This window comes from Silene latifolia, chromosome 2 (genome assembly GCF_048544455.1).
Source record: "Silene latifolia isolate original U9 population chromosome 2, ASM4854445v1, whole genome shotgun sequence".
In the NCBI taxonomy this organism is placed as follows: Eukaryota; Viridiplantae; Streptophyta; class Magnoliopsida; order Caryophyllales; family Caryophyllaceae; genus Silene; species Silene latifolia.
This window is the reverse complement of record NC_133527.1, coordinates 192505164-192523961: the sequence shown is the minus strand read 5'-3', so window position 1 is coordinate 192523961 and position 18798 is coordinate 192505164. Positions and strand designations below refer to the sequence as shown.

General features: G+C 39.5%; 1 protein-coding gene across 1 annotated transcript; it reads left to right on the top strand.

Annotated features, from left to right (window-relative positions):
• Positions 1-3327: 3327 nt before the first annotated feature.
• LOC141644081 (serine/threonine-protein kinase 1-like) lies at positions 3328-16543 on the top strand. The gene is given in 20 exon segments (XM_074453523.1): positions 3328-3866; positions 3869-4096; positions 5875-5963; positions 6056-6163; positions 6248-6355; positions 6602-6649; positions 6652-6700; positions 7281-7333; positions 7879-7941; positions 8060-8104; positions 8675-8710; positions 9889-9944; positions 11473-11554; positions 12212-12340; positions 12432-12579; positions 13441-13591; positions 14736-14931; positions 15337-15534; positions 15628-15716; positions 16191-16543. Coding segments are annotated over 20 exon segments (2442 nt in total). The 5' UTR covers positions 3328-3400; the 3' UTR covers positions 16291-16543.
• The last annotated feature ends 2255 nt before the right edge of the window (positions 16544-18798 follow it).

The following is an 18798-nucleotide window of genomic DNA, read 5'->3' as shown; positions in this document are numbered from 1 at the left end:
ACCTGTGAACATTTCAATAAGAGTTTGTTTATTTTGCCTCCGGCTTGGCCGAGGTCTTTATCTCATATTTCTCTGAGTTTTCTTCGTACGTTAATAGTTGAGCGCTCTTTTTATTTTTGCTTTTACCCTCGGCCTTGGCCGAGGCGGCTAGAATGCATATCTCAACTGTACTCAACGTTTTTTATTTTTAAACATGTTGGTCGCTTCCTCTTACGCGCACGGTCTTAGCCGAGGCGGTCAGATTTGCTATCCTAACCACCGTTGTGAACATGTTACGTATCAGCCGTTGTGTCCCCGTCATTCTTCAGAGTAACGGCCGAGGTGTTCGTATCTGTAGACGTGTTGACCGCTTCCTCTTTCACTCTCGGTCTTGCCGAGGCGTCCGATTTGCGTTTCAACAGTGCTTATACGTTCCTAAGCAAGCTGGTCGTTGCAGCAAGTCGTGTTTCCTTAATAAGGATGGACTGCGCGGTTTTGTGCATGTTGGCATGTTGGTCGCTTCCTCTTACGCGCACGGTCTTAGCCGAGGCGGTCAGATTTGCTATCCCAACCACCGTTGTGAACATGTCTGTTTTGACTGCCCGATATAATTTGCGGCATGACTATAGAGGGGACGAGTATTTTGATGGAAAACTTGGATCACTTTTTATAAGGAATAATCATGTGTTGGGATGCCCACAATGGTTTTGGACACCTCCACCGTCATACAAAGTATTCCCTTAGATTGTCCGTGTTCCAATGTTACCCTCCCTGTCTTTTGTGCTCCCCCCCGGTCCGAGACGTTCATTAGAGTCAGGGGCCGGATTGGCGTTACTGGATTACTCCTATCCGTTGAAAAACCGATTTTCTATCCGCCCCGTCGGAGCTCGTTCCTGGGTCTCCAGCTACATACTTGCTGAGGCTCCCCTTTCGGATTAGCCCCTCGATGGCGTTCTTCAGATGCCGACAGTCGTCAGTCGTATGGCCGGGCTGGCCGTGGTAATCACAAAACTGGCTTGTGTCGCCCTCCGCCTTTATCTTGGGGGGTCTTGACCACTTCTGCCCTTCATTTTTGCTCAGGGCGAAAACCTCAGCCGCTGATTTAACCAGGGGGGTGAGACTGTTGTACCGCCTCGCGATGTATGGTCCCGAACTCCCGCCGGCGCCCGCCGAGTTCTGTTTCTTATTCCATTTCTCAGGCCGTGAACTATTATTGTCACGGCGTCCTTCATCTCTATTGTCCCGGCGGCTGCTCCTCTCTGGGTGCCCAGCTTCGCGGTCGCTTACCCAGGTCTTATGATAGTCCTCCACCTTTATGGCTTGGTCGACCATCTTCCTGGCGGTGTCCAGGTTGAGGTCTTCACACTTGATGAGGTCATTTTTTAAATCGCCTCTTGGTAGGCCTTTCATCAGTGCGAAGGCCGCCAGTTCAGTGTTCAGCTCTCGGATCTGCTGAACCTTAGCGTCAAATCTCTTGACGTAGCTCCGGAGGGACTCGTCATCCCCCTGTCGGATAGTCAGGAGATCTGAGGTCTCCACGGCCCTTCGTTTGTTGCAAGAGTACTGGGCTATGAAGTTATCTCTCAGGTCGGCATAACATAATACCGAGCCATTGGGTAGCCCCTTGTACCAACTCTGGGCCATGCCGTGGAGAGTCGTTGGGAAGACTCTGCACCATACCTCATCGGGTTGCTCCCACACCGACATGTACGACTCGAAAGCCTCGGCATGGTCGGTGGGGTCGCTATCCCCTTTGTATGATATGGCCGGCAGCTTCAGCTTAGTTGGCACCGGGACTTCGAGGACAAAGGCGTTGAGGGGCTTTCTGACCACGTGCCGAATGGCACGCGGCGATCGGCTCCTTGCAATCCCAGTCCGGCTTCTCTCCCCGTGGCGGGAAGGGCTTCTTGTTCTCCGACTTTGGAAAGTCGGGCTTCTTTCTTCATTTCTTCGGGGGTGACCTCGTTGATGCCGCGGCGACGGTGTCCTCCCGCGGGTGTGGGAAGGACTTTGGTCACTCACTGACAACACGGGCACCGCTGGCGTTTTGGTACGCCCAACCTCTTGCATCGCTCGGGTTAGGTTGTTCGGAGTCACCTTATGGGCCCTGTTTACCTGCGGGTGTGGTGCCGTCACCGTCGTTGCGGCGGGGGTGATCGGCGTATTACCCATCGAGTCCAGGGAATAACCGGTTTGTTGCATCGACCACGTGTCCCATGACAGTGACTTGGCCGGCAGCCAGTGGTGTTTCTGGTAGTATCGGCATCCCGTACGCCGGTTGAATTACTTGGCCGGTGGGGGACTGCCCGATCCCCGAATTAGGGACTGTATCATCTTGGTAGAATTCGGTTTCGTCACTCACAATCATTTCTGGCTGTTTTGACATCTTCGTAGCTTTTTGGGTGGGTTTTGTTTTGTGTTTTTAAGGGATTTGATTAGCTTTTAGTATCAATTTTCCCCACAGACGGCGCCAATTGTTCCGGGTGTGATTACGGAGCAGTGTTGTTACCACGTGAGCTTGTTGAACGATGACTTTGCTTGACTCTTCCTTTCGGCATCTCCTGAAACAATGAACAAACTGAGGGCTCGGCTTGGCACCGAGCGTACTCACTCCGACGCTCAAGTCAGTAAACTTAAAGGGATTAAGTTGTGTGATACTTGGCAAAGTATGTTGTAGAGAGATAAGGGAGTTTATACCAGATTATGAGTGGTTTAGGTTCTCTTTTCGGATCCTTTCCTCAATGAGTGTTGAGGAGTATTTATAGACTTTTACCTTTTGTCACGTAGTGGCCAAGTGGCTAGCAGGTGGAAAGACCGTTCTATCCTCGGCCGATGGACCCATGGCAGGCCGGCCGAGGGGTCTTGGATATGAGTACGCGGATAAGTATCCCGGCTGGCTAGTTGTCCTAGCCGAGACTCAAGTGACAGGCCGACAGGCTGCATCGGCTAGGCTGTCTAATACGTTGACTTGCTGTCTTTTATCTTTGACCTTACTCAAGATGTTGACTCGGTCAGCGGGTGCAGAATATGCCCCATCAATTATATTTTTACCCTTTCAATTTATAATATATTAAATAATTATTATATTCTTTTACGTCATTTTTACCAAAATTAGCTACCTTTTCAGTTAGTTTGCTAAACAACTTTTTATATAATCAATCACCTTATCAACTGTTAATTTTCAGTTACCTTATCAATTAACTCTTTTCAGTTTAAGTACCTTTTTCAGTTCGTTTTACCAAACATAGCCTAGGTCAACCCAAACCAACCCGAACTTAATCGAACTCGAATGGCCGTTGGACAAGAGTGCAAGGCTGTAATTCATCGAGACGGTGAAATTAACGGTAACAGCACCAGCTACAACTAAAACAGTTCCACGGTAAACATCACGAACACAAACCCGAACACGAACTCGATCACGATGGATTTCTCCCCACGGCGAGGTCGCCGCCCACCTACACCCAACCTACCACCACCATCACCGTCGTCAAAGACGGCGAAATCCGCCGACATATACTCAACCTTCGTCATTCACTCCGACAATTCCGATTCCGGCGGCGACATTGACGACGAATCTCTCCCTCCTCTCCTCAAACGCGTTCCTAAAGACTTCGGTGGTCCCGATTTCGACACCTTCATATCCAAACCCCCAATTCCTACCCCTAGGAGGCACATCGTGCCTCACCGATACGACGATGATGACGATAACGATAGCGATAGCGATAACAATAATGATTTCAGCACTTTTGTTGTTAAGAAAGGGAGGAATGTTGAGGAAGACGATGACGATAGCGATGGCGATGGTGATTTTGGCACGTTAGTGGTGAAGACGACGGGAGGAGAGAGGGAGAGGGAGAGTGAGTCGGTGTCGGGGACGATGGTGAGAAGGACGGGGGAGACGGTGGGAGTGGGACGATGAGTAGGGCGGTGGCGAGTATGCAGGCGGTAGGGGAGTTAGGGTTTGGAGGGAAGAATAGAAGGAGTGGTGGTGGGACGGGGAATTCGGAGGAGGTTTCGCAGGCGAGGTCGTTGCAGAGTAAAATGTCGTCTAGTTCGATTCCTGATTGTATTAATAGAGAGGATCCTTGTTTGAAGTATGAGTTGCTTCATGAGCTTGGTGAGTTAGTTTCTCAATGTAGGTGTCATGGTGTAATGTGTTTGTTGAATGTTGAAGAATTTCGAAAAATTTGTGCAGGATTTAAGTCAGTTCATCGAAAAATATGCATAGTTGATTTTAACTGATGTTACTGCATTTTGATGATAGGCACTGTTGAGATGCCTGTGTGGCTTCATGAATTAGGTCATTTGAGTGATTGATGATCATTTCTCCATATTTCCAATGGAGCCAAAGACTCATTACTCTTTGGTTCTGGATTATGATGGAGTAAAGCAAAATGGCTTACTAAAGTGGTTGCGCTTCTTTCTCTTGTGAAGTAGCAGTCCTTCGATGCAGTTCTCGACGCAATTTTCATCTTGGGTCATTCGGAAACAGCCTCTTTGTGTTTATAACACAAGGGTAAGGCTGCGTATATCCGACCCCTTACCCCGCAATTTGCGGGAGCCATTGAGGCACTGGGGTAATGTTGTTGTTGTTGAGTGATTGATGATCAATGTGAGGGTGAGGTTTTTGTTTATTTGATGTTGTTGGTCGACTTGTGAAAATTTTGAATTGGATATATGGGATCTTGTCGATTTTTCTTTTATATGCTTTTTATAAGCAATTGATGATGTAAATTGTGTGATCCTGTTGAGATAATTTTTGTCTGACATTGCTAGACTAGTGTGGCGTAAATGCCACAGATAATACTAGTGTGGGTGTTCTGAACCCATTACTTTTCGTAGAATTTTTTTCAAAAATGGGGTCAAATACAAACAAATTAACGAAATGAGTTGAGTTTGAAAGTATTTACCCAAAATGGGTCCACGTCATCACCGAAGCTAGGTTCGGATTCAAGTCGCTCTCCCGCTCAACGACCTTACCCAAAGTCTCATTTAAAGTCCACTCAAACCTAAGTATGGTACTTCAAGTCAAGTCGCTTTGGGAGTGAGCGATTTCAGCTCAAATCGCCCTCCTCCACAGCGATTTGGGTCTTTGCAAAAAAAAAAAAAAAAAAAAAAAAAAAAAAAGCTGTTAAGCGGAATCGAACACATGATGTTCAACAAAACAAACAATTATCTTGTTGAAGCTAACCACTAATACAAGCAAATTAACATGTTAAAGTTTAGTGCTTAAACTTTATAATTAGTAATTATTATTCAAATCCCAAACAGCTATTAAATACTCTTAGCATTAAATATGTATTTTAATTACCATAGTGAGTAAGCATTAAATATGTATTTTAATTACCATAATGAGTCAATACATTATGCTGGGCATTATGGTTAGGGGTGTGAAGTCTATGATTTTAGATTGCGGGTTCGATTCCTATCAACTTCTCCTTCTGAATTTCTTTTTTTTTTTTTTTTTTTTTTTTTTTCCTGCTAAGTCGCTCAGCCGCACGGCGGTTTGACCTCAAGTCGCTCTCCCGGTGAGCGACCTTAATCCCGACCCTAACACCGCCAAAACCAAGCCTACGTGGACCCATTTTTGGTAATTAGTTTCAAAGTCGCCCCATTTTGTTAAAATGTTTGTTATTAAACCCCATTTTGGAAAAAAATTCCTTTTCGTACATGATAGATGTTAGTTTATGGATGAATGTGGATTGTGTTATGTTGCAAAGTTCACATTGAACTTGCACTCGTTTTTTGATTGAATCAATGGTAGACAGCGTTTGTCAGTTTCATATAGCTTAGATGATAGCATGTTCAACAGCTTTGGAAATGACTTGGTTGAAATGCTATGTTCTATTACCTTTGCTGTTGTGATGATTTGTGATGGGTATTTGTGAAATGCAGGGAAAGGGTCGTATGGGTCTGTGTATAAAGCTAGGGATCTAAAGACTTCAGAAATGGTTGCAATTAAAGTCATATCATTAGATGAAGGGGTTGTTTATTTTTCTTATCATCTTTGAATTTGATGTTTGTTTGGGTAATGCAGTGAGATATCTTTAATAATTTTACGTGAGTTGACTTGTAGGAGGAGGGATATGAAGAGATACGTGGTGAGATTGAAATGCTTCAGCAATGTAGTCATCCCAATGTTGTACGTTACCTCGGAAGTTACCAAGGAGAAGAGTATCTCTGGGTAGGTTTTTTATTTGTGTTTTGATTAGAAGGAATTATGCACTTTAGTATGTGATATGTTGTAACGTGGAAAATGTTCTCGCAGATAGTGATGGAATACTGTGGGGATGGAAGTGTTGCTGACCTGATGAATGTTACTGATGAGCCCTTAGATGAAAATCAAATAGCCTACATCTGTAGGGAAGCATTAAAGGTATGACACATTCAGATTTCTTCAATTTCTGATGAATCGAGTGGTGTGCAAGAGTTTACAATTTCATTTCTGAAGGATTCCTATCCACACTGCTGTTATCCTTGGAACTACTTAAATTCTTTCTTAAAGTGTTTGATCCTCGTTCTGTTGGATGGCTGGCAATAGACAGATGTCTCATAAGTTCTTTTGTGATTATTCTACTGTCAGGAACTAATTTCTCTAGTTCGTTCCCCCTTTTTTTCGTAGGGTTTAGCTTATTTGCATTCAATCTTTAAGGTTCACAGAGATATCAAACTATCAAAGGTGGTAATATATTATTGACTGAACAAGGAGAGGTGAAGTTGGGTATGTATACTTCTGGTTTATTTTTTCCAATATATTTTTCATGGTATTGCTCTCCAACTTATCCTTGAACTAAGGCTTTGTTGTTGTATTTTTCTGGCATTTCTGTCGATTTCTTTTTTTTTTTTGGGATCCTAGTAGCTCATTTGATACAATCTTATAATGTGGAAGAACAGTACAGTATGAGTAGTAATGAAATTTGAGATTCAACTTTTCTCAGGAGGTCCATGTGGACACTGTGAATGTCTGTGATACTCATCTTCATGTTTTTTTTTTTTTTTTTTTTTTTTTTTTTTTTTTTTTTTTTTTTTTTTTTGTCATCTCCATCACACCATACCAGGCTTTTCTCATTGCATGAGAATGAGTAAAAGATATCCAATATGGAATATCTCACTTACAAGTTACAAATTACAAACTCACTCCCTGAAATTATGTCTGAAAAACCAATTCTGTAGTTTTGTGTGCCTCTGGATTTGGAGGTTGAGTTGGTGCATTGTAGTAATCAGCCTCAACCACTTTTATCTTTAGCTGATGATGATATTCCTGCACTTTGTTTCTAATGCGACTTCCTTAATTCTGACAGGTGATTTTGGCGTTGCAGCACAGCTAACAAGAACCATGTCAAAACGTAATACGGTATATCTATATTTCGTGCCTAATGTTGAGCGTTGTATGTCGTTCTTAGAATGCCTTCATAATCAGTCATTAGCCTCTGTATAATCTGTCAATTGCATTTGTCACGTAATGTCTTGGACTCTTGGCTATTATTCTATGCCAAGAGAAAGAAATAGGACACAGATTCAACAACATTTGAAAGTTGATGTCACATATGAAAGCCATGTCACAAAATACTACGGAGTAATTTTCAATAAGTCTCGACTGGTTTCTTTGTTTGGTTGAATACCTTGTAATGCCCGATGAACTTGCTACGAATTTGTGGTAGTGGTTTTTTCTTTTATGGAATTGTCCATTCATGCATTATTTTTCTTTGTGCTATTATTTTGTGAGTTGCTATAGAGTCCATTCGGGCCACACTGTTTTGTTAAGTTAATTTGAATGAGAGAAAGTCGGTTCCATAATGAAGAAGATGCCAGGCATTCAGTTTTATATTTACTAACATTTCTTTGCCTTTGTATCTTTTGTCCAATCTACTGATCTTGTATGCTTTTTTATGCATACAGTTTATTGGCACACCACATTGGATGGCCCCTGAAGTCATTCAAGAGAGCCGCTATGATGGAAAGGTATGCAGACGTTTTGGGCAGATGTTACTAAATCTATGTTCAGCTGTAGTATTAAATATATACTGCTTACTAGGAAACCTTCAAAAGTGACTCACCAGGTTATGTCGTGGCCTGTTAGGTGGATGTTTGGGCTCTGGGAGTGTCTGCAATAGAGATGGCAGAGGTACTTTTCCTTCTCAGTGAGCATGTCTTAATGGAATGAGCTTATGTTTCTAGAGTTGTCTTTCCTACAGCCGCTTCTGTTTTGCATCTTCTTCTACTTCCTTTACTCTACGAGCGATTTATTTACTCTTTCTAGGATGTTCACTTCAAAGTTGAAGTTTATTCTCTATTAAATGGAATATTGAAGTTGATTCTGACCTTTCAGTCCAGTCGTAGAATAGTTCTGGTCTCCCCAAGTTAGTAGAAATTAAGACTGCTTACAGCTGGCACAGTGGATCCAAACTGAACTGTTGTGGTCATTGCTGTTGTTCTCCAGTCTCCTGCAGGAAGAGAGTTTTTGGGATATATGAATATATCCCTTTATAAGGATAAAAAAACCATTAAAACATATACGCTTTAACGAAAGTAATACCAAAGTGGAAATTATTTATGGGTCATTCGTAAACAGCCTCGCCATATGCGGGAGCCCCTGAGGCATTGGAGTAATGTTGTATTTCATTGTGCTGTTAAAGTGGATTTTGTGTAGAGTTGTTCATTCAGTTTTACCAGTTCTTACTGTTTTCATCTTCAGGGACTCCCTCCAAGATCAGCAGTTCATCCTATGCGGGTTAGTGAGCAAATTTGTAGTAGCTTGAACAATAATTTGGTCACATTATGAATGTCTGACTATTTTTTTTTTCCGTTTATGATTTAAAATGCACTTTGATCCAGTTATATGTATATGGCTTCAAACGATATGTAGACCCTTTGTTTTAGAACGCTTGAGATGTACGAGGTAATGAGGACCGCGTAACAACGTAATATTATGTACCAAGAAGATCCCCCTCGGCCCTCTTGTGGTCTTTTAGTTTTAAATTTTTAATCCTTAAATTTAGGGTCTTTGTGGTGGTTTAACATTATTTATAATTCTAATGTAGTCAACGACACTATTATTTTTTGCTTTGGATTCTGATTAAAAAAAGTAAGTAGTTAATTGTCCTCGTTGTATTGTGAACCAGCGGTAGGTTGGTGCAATTGTCGGATAATTTTCATTATGGGTCCTTGTGAAACACTCTCTTTGTAAATTCAACGCACCGGTAAGGTTACATATTGGATGAGGTTTTAAATGAGCTTTTCAAAAGCATAAAAATTGACATAGAGTGGCAAAGACAAGGGTAGAATTAACTAATAAAAAGAAAAAAAAATGCACTTTTACATAGAGATCTACCGCGGTGCACCTCAACACTCACACTCACTACTCACTGACACCTGGCACCGCAATTGTGGTGTGAGGTACGTCTACTGGAACCTGAGTGTGCCTTGCGCGCCTTGGCAAACATTTTGAAACTAAATTAGATGTAGATGCTGGTCATGTGATTTTGTGGTTGCTACTCTAATACCAAGATCCTGCATTATTTGAACCTGCGCCGATTCAATAGAATAATTTAGCAGTCCAGAAACAGAGATGGAATTTTGTTTAGGGGCTGGTTTGCTGTTGGGGTCTGCGGTGAAGTGTATACATTTTTCTGATTGGCTGTTTCCTTACTGCTATAACTGTTATTTGGACACTTCATGTTACTCCATATACCCATGTCCGACACTGGACACTCGACTCTCGGTACTAAAACCACGAGTGTTTTTCATAAAATAGCCGACTCCAGCACTTGTCTTAACACACATCCCATTTATCCAGAACAGTAACTGTTCACAATGTTCTGCTCTGTTATTGTCTTGTCCAAGTTTTTCATCTTAAAATTTTGCCAAAGTTTAGTTATTATCTCTAATTTCCTGTTGTTCGTCTACTAGGTCCTTTTCATGATATCTATTGAACCCGCACCAATGCTTGAGGACAAAGAAAAATGGTGTGGTAATCGAGGCTTATTTATTTGTTTGTCCTTTCAATTCTTGCGTTAAATAAATATTGTTTGTTATGATATTCTTCATTTCATCTCATTCAGTCGCCTTCCTTCCTGTTTGCTCTGAACATTATTCTTTGCTTCTGCACTTCTAGAGTAGTAATTTAGTAGTGTAATATGGAGTACTATTTTTGATTTTCTTGTGTTCTGCTCCTACGTGAGGATTTTGGAGAAGGTGCTAGGTACAAAAAGTCTTAACTTGTACCTAGCCGTGATATGTCTGAATTTTATGGTTGTTAACATGGTAATACACTCAATATCTCAGAAAGATTCTGCTTTTCTGTTGATTTGCAGCCTCATCATGTGTCACTATGCTTCATTTGCACTCTCGTGAAGTCTGGATAGTGCTTCTCTCTCTCCATTGGTCTTATATCTTTGGTATTGTGATTTAATTATTTTATTATCCCGTCCCTGAGCTGCACTGTGTGTGACGAGACTTCTTTAGACTTTCAAGACACCACACTCCCTTTGGTTTTGGGAATGGAGAGGAAGGAAGACTGATTGGATGAAATAGATGCTGTGCTATGTTTAATTTTTTTTGACATATTTAGTGTTTTCATTTAATTTTTTTTAAAAAATATTTGTTCCTCTCTCCTTTATTACACCTTTTTTACCAACCTCTTTCTTATACTCCATTTTACTTGGTTTACTTTTAAGGTATTCCGGATCCTTAAATTCCACTTCGGTTTTCAAAATGGTTTTAATCTTTATTCTCGATTTAAATTTTAAGTTTTTATAAAAAAAAATTCCGGATTTCGATTTTAAAACCTATAAATTTACCTTGGCTTTGTATTATGTTTCGCTCTCCCTTTTGTTTTTCATTTTTTCCCTTTTTTATTTTTTTCGCATTTTGAGGTGTGCGTTCACCCATGGACGGTTCTAAAGTTCTAAAGGATGATTCATGTCAGCCGACCCCAAATCATTTTGGGATTAAGGCTCTGATGTTGTTGTTGTTGTTGTTGTTGCAAAACAGTGTTCTTATAAAATCTTAAGAGAACCTTATCTACTCGTTAAAATAGGAGATACGGAAACCAACAGATCAAAGTGACATTCCATCTAGACCATGGTTTCTTTGGCAAGTCATTTTAAATTACTGTTTTGAAGTCGTGAATTAATCATTAAAATGAAGTCGCTAGTAACTGGACTGAATAGATCATAAATTCTATATTTTCTCATGGAAATATATGGTAGCTGTCGGTCATGGTTGATGGTTTCTTTGTTCACCTGTTTCTGTTCTCCATTATTTTTTTTATTTTTGAAAATCCGAGTCACGCTGAAGAGGGTTATTGGTTCGTATAGCTCTTTCACTTTGTTTTTTCCTTCTGTGTATTGTAACTTGTTTGGAATCTCTTATCGTTGCCCCTATTCAAGTTTTCACAAACTCTATCTTATAATCTCTTTTATCGGTGGAAGATTGTTACTGCTTGAAATGTCTATCTGAGTACTTAGAAAAAAGATTTTGGATGCTTCACAGGTCTTTAATATTTCACGATTTTGTGGCAAAGTGCCTGACCAAGGAGCCACGCTTGCGACCTACTGCGTCTGAAATGGTGAAGGTATTGAATGCTTCTTTTTCACGATGTCAAATTTGCCCCTCTTAGTTTCATGATACCACCTCGCTGCTGCCTGTGTTGGATCTATTCTTTAGATACCTTTCTCACTTGTAAAAAAAATTTGCATTCCACAATTTCAGTCTCTGAGCTGCTATTTATCGCTGGCTGCTACCAATCCCGTTATAGTAATTTATCGCTCCTGATAATTTGCAACTGATTTCAGCTGTTGGGATGTATCTCATTGATTCTTCTTTGATAATGGGCTATGTTTATGATTCTATATATGCTACCATGATGGTCCATACTGATATTTTTAATACAAGACCTTTGGGTTTTCTTGAAAAAAATTATACTTGCTGAGTTGCTGTACATAATATACACATGATCTGACATGCATATATGGACATAGATCCATCTTCGTAATGCCTTGGGCTGAGTAATGGGAACATTATAGAAAGAAACATAATTCAGTGTTGTGCACGCTCCCGGGCTTGATAATCATTAACAGGAAATAGAGCAGTCCGATATCAAATTATAAATCATCGCTTCGTATTTTGGTTTAAAGAGAGTGTTTTTCCTTAGTAGTACGTTTTAGCGTTTTTTTCCGTCACTTATTTGAGTAATTTGCATTCTCACTTGCTTGTACTCCAACACATGAAGCATAAATTTACTGAGAGGTGCAAAGCCGGGGCTTCTTCAATGTTGGCAAAAATTGAGAAGGCCAGACAAATCAGGGAATCTATGGCACTTCAAGCTGAAAGCCTTCATGATGGAACATTATTGGCCGGAGTATGTCCATGTGTCCCCAAAGATCCTTTCGCTTACAGTGTTGGTCTTTTCTGTTCTGATCTCTTTCTGTAATCCTTGCTACGTATTACAGGAGATGGAGGGTCTTAAAGTGAATCAGGACTATGGTGACACAGTTCCGTCAAAGCCTATCAACATTGGGCAGACAAGTAAAAATGAGGCATCCAAGGTAGCTGGCTCAGAAAAGTGGCAGACTTCTCAGAATCCAGAGCTGGCTGGAGGTGTTCCATTTTTCTTTCTCACTTTGATCTCTGAGTATATTTTAGATTGTAGTATAATTGAAATGGCCGTTTAACTGCTCTCTTATCAACGTTATATAGATACATGCAACTTTTCTTTATTGACCTATGTTACTCCTACTCTCCAAATTACGCGTGTGCTTTTGTCGGAAATTCAGCAGTCGGACATAGGTTTTGACACTTGGATGTCTCATTTTAAGCCAAAAACATTAAGGCTGTTTTTCTTTTTATTTACCCCGACTCTCTATATTATGTGCGTGTTGTTGGGAATTCAGCACTCACACATAGGTTTCGACACTTTTATGTCTCATTTTAAGCCAAAAATATTTTAGATTTTTTTCCTTCTTTTTATTTATAAATAGCCAAGTCAACACATCACCCCTGCCTGTGTCCGGTATTTCTAACCGAGTATGTGAGTAATATAGGCCCCGTGTATGTGATAATTATATAGGTTCCTTTAGGGTGGTTCATGAACACACAGTCCACCGCCCACCCCTCTCCTTGTAACAAATACAAATAACAATAAAACTTAACTCAACTTGTGATGTGTAAAGTTTGCTACATTGACCTCCATCAAGCTTACTCTAGTGGTGTCCCATGTTAGATCGTGGTTTCCTTTATATCTATTACATTTGACTTATTTTTAGTTCCGTCTGTAATTATAAGCATCATGATTATGAGTTTGTCAATGAAGCCCCTTAGATAAGAGCACTTTCGTTTTGGACTCCTTTGACTGAATTTGCTGGATTTGTTATTAAACTTCCGCACTACAGTTTGATTGAAGCTAATTTCTTATTTGCGTTGTCATAACATCCGTGGACTTTTGTGGTCTTTTGTCTGTAGGTGATTTTGGGACGGTGGTTGTTCATGGTGGCAATGAAACAGATAAGCCATTCACTCAAATATCACCATCTATCAAAGAACATTCTTCGTCTTTCGAAGGTGCTACTGGAGTTTCAACACATGGCGGTGTCAGAGAATCAAGGGATTCCAGGTATTCTTTCTCCCCCTGCCATGAAAGCCATAAAAGGTTTGAACATAGGTGTTCGAGTATCCTTCACGGCTAATAGCCTTTGCAACTCAACGATAATGAATGCATGTCCGTACTGACCTATTAAAGGAAAGAACACTTTGCTCTTTAAGGAAACAGTACTCCCTCCATTCATTTGGACCTCACTACAGTTCCACTTCCATATAGCACAAGTTTTAACAAATAGGCAAGTAGAAGGATTAGATATGTCTAGTTGGTAAAGAGTAAAGTGAAAGGGGATGGGCAGTGGAAGCCACAGACCTTCGAGAGAATATTTTGCCTTTTTGGAAAAATTTTATCCAGACGTGGAAATGTACAGAATTGGTTTTAATGACCTGAAAAGGAAAGTGTGCTGAACCCAAATGTATGGAAGGAGTATTACGTTGTCAGCAATTAATCAGATTTTGTTCCTCAGATTTGCGCAGAATAGATTCTGGCTAATGAGTTTTGTCTGAAGCACCCTACCATTCAGATTTTTTAATTTTAAAAGTCATGGGGCACACCAAGGTGACTAGGACCCATGACAAAGAGCTGCAAAGCGAGAGGCGATTGCCTGTGCTTCATGCGCTCATGCGCACGAGGCACATAGTGTTTTCAAACAAATTTGTACTTTTCAAAATTGAAACAACAATACACCGTTTTATGGATGTTAAAGAGAGGAAACATGTATAAAAGGAAAACTAGGGATAATGGCTCACAGGGAAGAGGGATAATGAGAGAACGAGAAGGAAAAATATGAAATTTTAATTTTAGTCGTCTCACTTCTGCGCCTTATGTAAAAGGCGGACTTAATGTATCCCGGGGGTCTCTAGGTGGTGCATTAGTGACTCTTGTGCCTGGGAACACTTCTTAACTAAGCTCCCTATGTACTCTACTGTCTTTCCTCTTGTTCTTAGATCAACCACTGTATCTTGTACTCTTGTAGAGATAAGTGCTACTTGTCTCATTAATTTGTTTGTCATTGTGTTGGCATTTATTAAATCCATGTAATCAACAACAAGACCCAGTTGACTTTGAGGTGATAGAATGTGTCTAAGCCTGTTTTTCTACCGTCTTGCCATGATATATAGCCCTTTGTTCTGCTCACTGAGCTTTTACCTTTTTCCAGGGGAGATGCTGCTAGTGGTATGAGCGATAAATCTGTGCATGCTTCTAGCACTGTTAATCAAGAATTCCTTACATCGACCTTGACTCAGCCAAAGCTTAAAGAAAAAGATGCAGTTCAGGGGCGAATTGCTGGCTTTGGTAATAAATCATTTAGAAATGAAACTGTCAGCCAGAAAGCATTTGCCGTGCAAGACAAGGTGACCTTTTATGCTCTTCTTGAAGGAATACTTTATGTAATAGACTAATTGTGCTTACATCATCAAGTATTTCCAGAAAACTCATATACGAGTATAACATAGTCAAGTGAAGGAAATCTGATGAAATTATGGATAAATTCTTCGCTTATTGTTAATTTATTTCTGTAATGCTAGAGAAAACTAGGGTGCCTAAAGAGTAATTTATTTCGATAAATGATCCAAGTTTTCCAGTTTTTTCCATCTCTAAATTTGCTGAAAGAAATTACTGTCTGTTTAAATTTTCTTAGATTCTCTGGGCTTAAAGTGCATCACAAACCGACCAGAATATTAACCAGACTTACTAGATTCATTGACCTTTTGTCATGTTGATCACATCTGCTTAATTTGCTCATTTCTTTTGTGTAGCTTTGGTCGATATATGCTGCTGGAAATACAGTGCCTATTCCTTTTCTAAAAGCAACTGATATTTCACCAATTGCCCTCTTGTCTGATAATGTCTTTGGAGGCAAACAAAGTGAAAATAGTGGGATGGTGGCTGCCGAAACGTTGCAAGAACTTTTTGCTGGGGATGCACAAGCAAGAAAGAGGAGGGGTCAAAATGAGGTTTCGGAACATACTGTCTATTTTTGTGTATATTTTGTAAACCATTGATTCTCCCCTTGCTCTATATACTCAAGTCCCTTTCCTTAAATGCAGCCGATGGCCCTTCCTCCAAGTGTTTACCAAAGACTCACCTCTAGCCCCACACTAATGAATCTTACTCAAGCTCTTGCTTATCATAAAATGTAAGTTCGCCCTCTTTCGACCTGGTATTTAATTCCTTTTTGGCAACAATGCTACTCAGCGCCTTATGGGGGCTCCTGCAAAGGGCGGGGTAGGGGTCGATTGCAGACCCCCTTTCTCTTGTGTTAGACCGTAAGCAACACAACAAAGAGGCCGTTTTTGAACGACCATTTTGAAATTTTTGTCGAGAATTGTAGCACATGGAATTTTCACAATAAAAAGAAATGCAATGTGTATCTAGTATAAATCATTTTGTTTTATTCCATTATAATCCAAGAATGATGAGTCTTAGGCTCTATGGGAATTGAAAACCTTGTGATTCTTTGATGGCAAAGAAAACAAAAATTTTCGGTGATTTTGATATCATTTATAGCTTCGACAATGGAATGATTGAAATTCTATGAATTTTTCTGGTTCTATTGGTGAGTTATCGGAATGTTTTAAATTTTATTGAGACATCGTCTCACTTGACACAGGTGCTATGAAGAGATGCCGCTTCAAGATTTTCAGGTAGCACAAGAACAACAGACAATTCAGAATCTCTGTGATACGCTCCGAACCTTATTGCGCCTTTAGATTATTCCTGATTTATGTTTACCTGTCTTTTATCGTTCGCCCCTATTTTTTTTTATTTGTATAATCTTGTATTTCTGGTGTCAGTAGTTTAAAATATAGGAAAATGTACAGGTTAGTCTTGCCTTTTTTTCTTGTTTTTATTGAAAATGAGGCTTGGGTTAAATTGGTATCTTTTTAGAATGACAAATTTGAATCGTGGATGCTAAGAAATCTATTATCTAGGGAGATTCAGCTGATTCATGAAGTTTTTTCACCTCACCTTCCATATTTGAGTTTTTTTTTTTTTTTTTTTTTTTTTTTTTTTTTTTTTTTTGTAATTTTCGATTTTCAAGTATTTTTCTAAGAGCATGTTTGACCTACCTGGTTAAAAATAACTTTTTGTTTTTTAAGATTAATTTTCTAAAATTGTTTTTCAAAAGCAGAATCACCAAATTGTTGCTTCTATTTTTATGGGTAAAAAGATGGTTTTTTGGCTTTTGAGAATTTTTTTTAGCATTTAGATAATGATGTAAAAATACGCCAATTCTTGTTCAGAAAACTGATTGTTACACATCGAAACTGACTGATTGTTCAATAAGAGAGAAGATGAAAATAATTAAAAAGCACATCATTCAAACAAGGAAGTTTCGATTCATCAATTCGATAATATAGGTTCAGAGGAGAACTAGGCTCTCCTGAAAAGGGACCAAGTTTTAAAGAGAAGCGGCTAAATATTTCTGGATTTCCTCTGCCTCGTGATCACTAAGAGAATCAATGAATGGGGTGGTTGTTCCCAACATGAAATACTTTTTGAAATGCTTCTCATTAATTCCCCATGGCAAATATGCAGTTGTTAACATATTCTTACCCCAGTAGTATTGCTTTATGTAAACTTTCTTAATCAAAGTCCAACAACACGAGCTCGAGCTCGAGCTCGAGCTCGAATTCGAATAATTCTTGATAATCCATATATTTAGTGAGAACATTGTCCCTTCCTTTGTTGTCTCCGATACTGAGAGCATATCTTTCCAAACTGACATCGTGAACGAATTATTATAATCACACAAATTCTTGTTTGTGACGGCACATATCCGTCACTCTTGAGTGACGGATACCATTTTACCTCACAAAGTACCCACTTTTTCTCTCTCTACAACATTATTCATGTGGTCCCCTTTCTCCACTAACCCATTTTGTTACCATTTTAACTCACAAAATATCCGCCACAAATGGTAACCCGTCACAAGGGAGATCAATTGTTATAATCATCGCCGTACCCACATGGTGGGGACTTTGGTGGTAAGTCTATATACCGGAAGCATTGACCACTAAGATTAAACGACAAGACTATGTCGATTTGGCCCCCGAGGTAGAATTTGAAACTTATGGGTTTTAAATCTATGTCGATTTTAATCCACCAGCCCGTTTTTAAGGAGTACACAAAGACACCACTCACTCCTTTGTCATTGTCTGGACTTACTACCATAAACTTTTTTTTTTTGATTAGGTAATAAAACTAGATTGTTCCTCTAAGGTAGGACCAACCTATCTCATCCTTTCGAATGATAGAGGTAAGTTGAAGCCACCGGCTTTCAAACCACCTCGAAAGAGTTGGACATGAATGTCCAATAGAAGCCATAAAGTCGGCAACTTTGTTGGTTTCTCGAAAACAATGTTTAATTATCACTTCATCAAAGAACTGAAGATCTAATTTTACATCCTTAATAATACTAGAAATCTCCCAAGGAATTTGCCAAGTACTACGGATTGAGTTGATAACACATAAATTATCACCTTCTACAATTAACTTCGAGATTCCTAAGTATTTAGCTGCTAAAATGCCAAATCCGACAAACTTATACTCTTTACATTCGACAAACTTATCCTCTTTACATTCGACATCTAATCCAAATCCGTAGCACAAATTCATGTCTCTATACATAAAGATCAAAGTCGATAAATTAAAAAGTGCTATTTTTCAAAGGTAAAATGATGAAAAAAATTAACAAATACCAAAATGAAAAATACAGTTGGAAAAAAAACTAAAAAACTATTACTCATTCACGTTGATGTCGTCAATCTTACACTTAGTTTTTAATATATAGTTCTTTAAGCAATCCTAATATTTTAGTTCTCCATATTGTCTTCTTTCTCCAATGAATCGTCCCTATAAAAAAGTAACTCAGTAATTAGTGCGAATTAACCAACAAAACAGTGGAATTTGTTTTACACAATATTATCGTTATTAACTTAAACTTCTTCTTAAATAGAGAAAGATAGAGGGAATAAGAATGAAGTCTTAGAGATGTAAGTATGTTAACCTTTGAATATGTCAACACCACAAATCTTGGTAGACCCTAAATGAGAACAAAACAAATACATACGATGAAGTTGAAAAATGTGATCAAAGCTTCATACCAATGGAACTTGCACTAGAAAACAAGTAAATTAGTTAATAATCTAAAACCTTAATACATTTACCTTAATTGGAATAGAATGATAGGAAGATTAGTGATACATTTAGTTCTA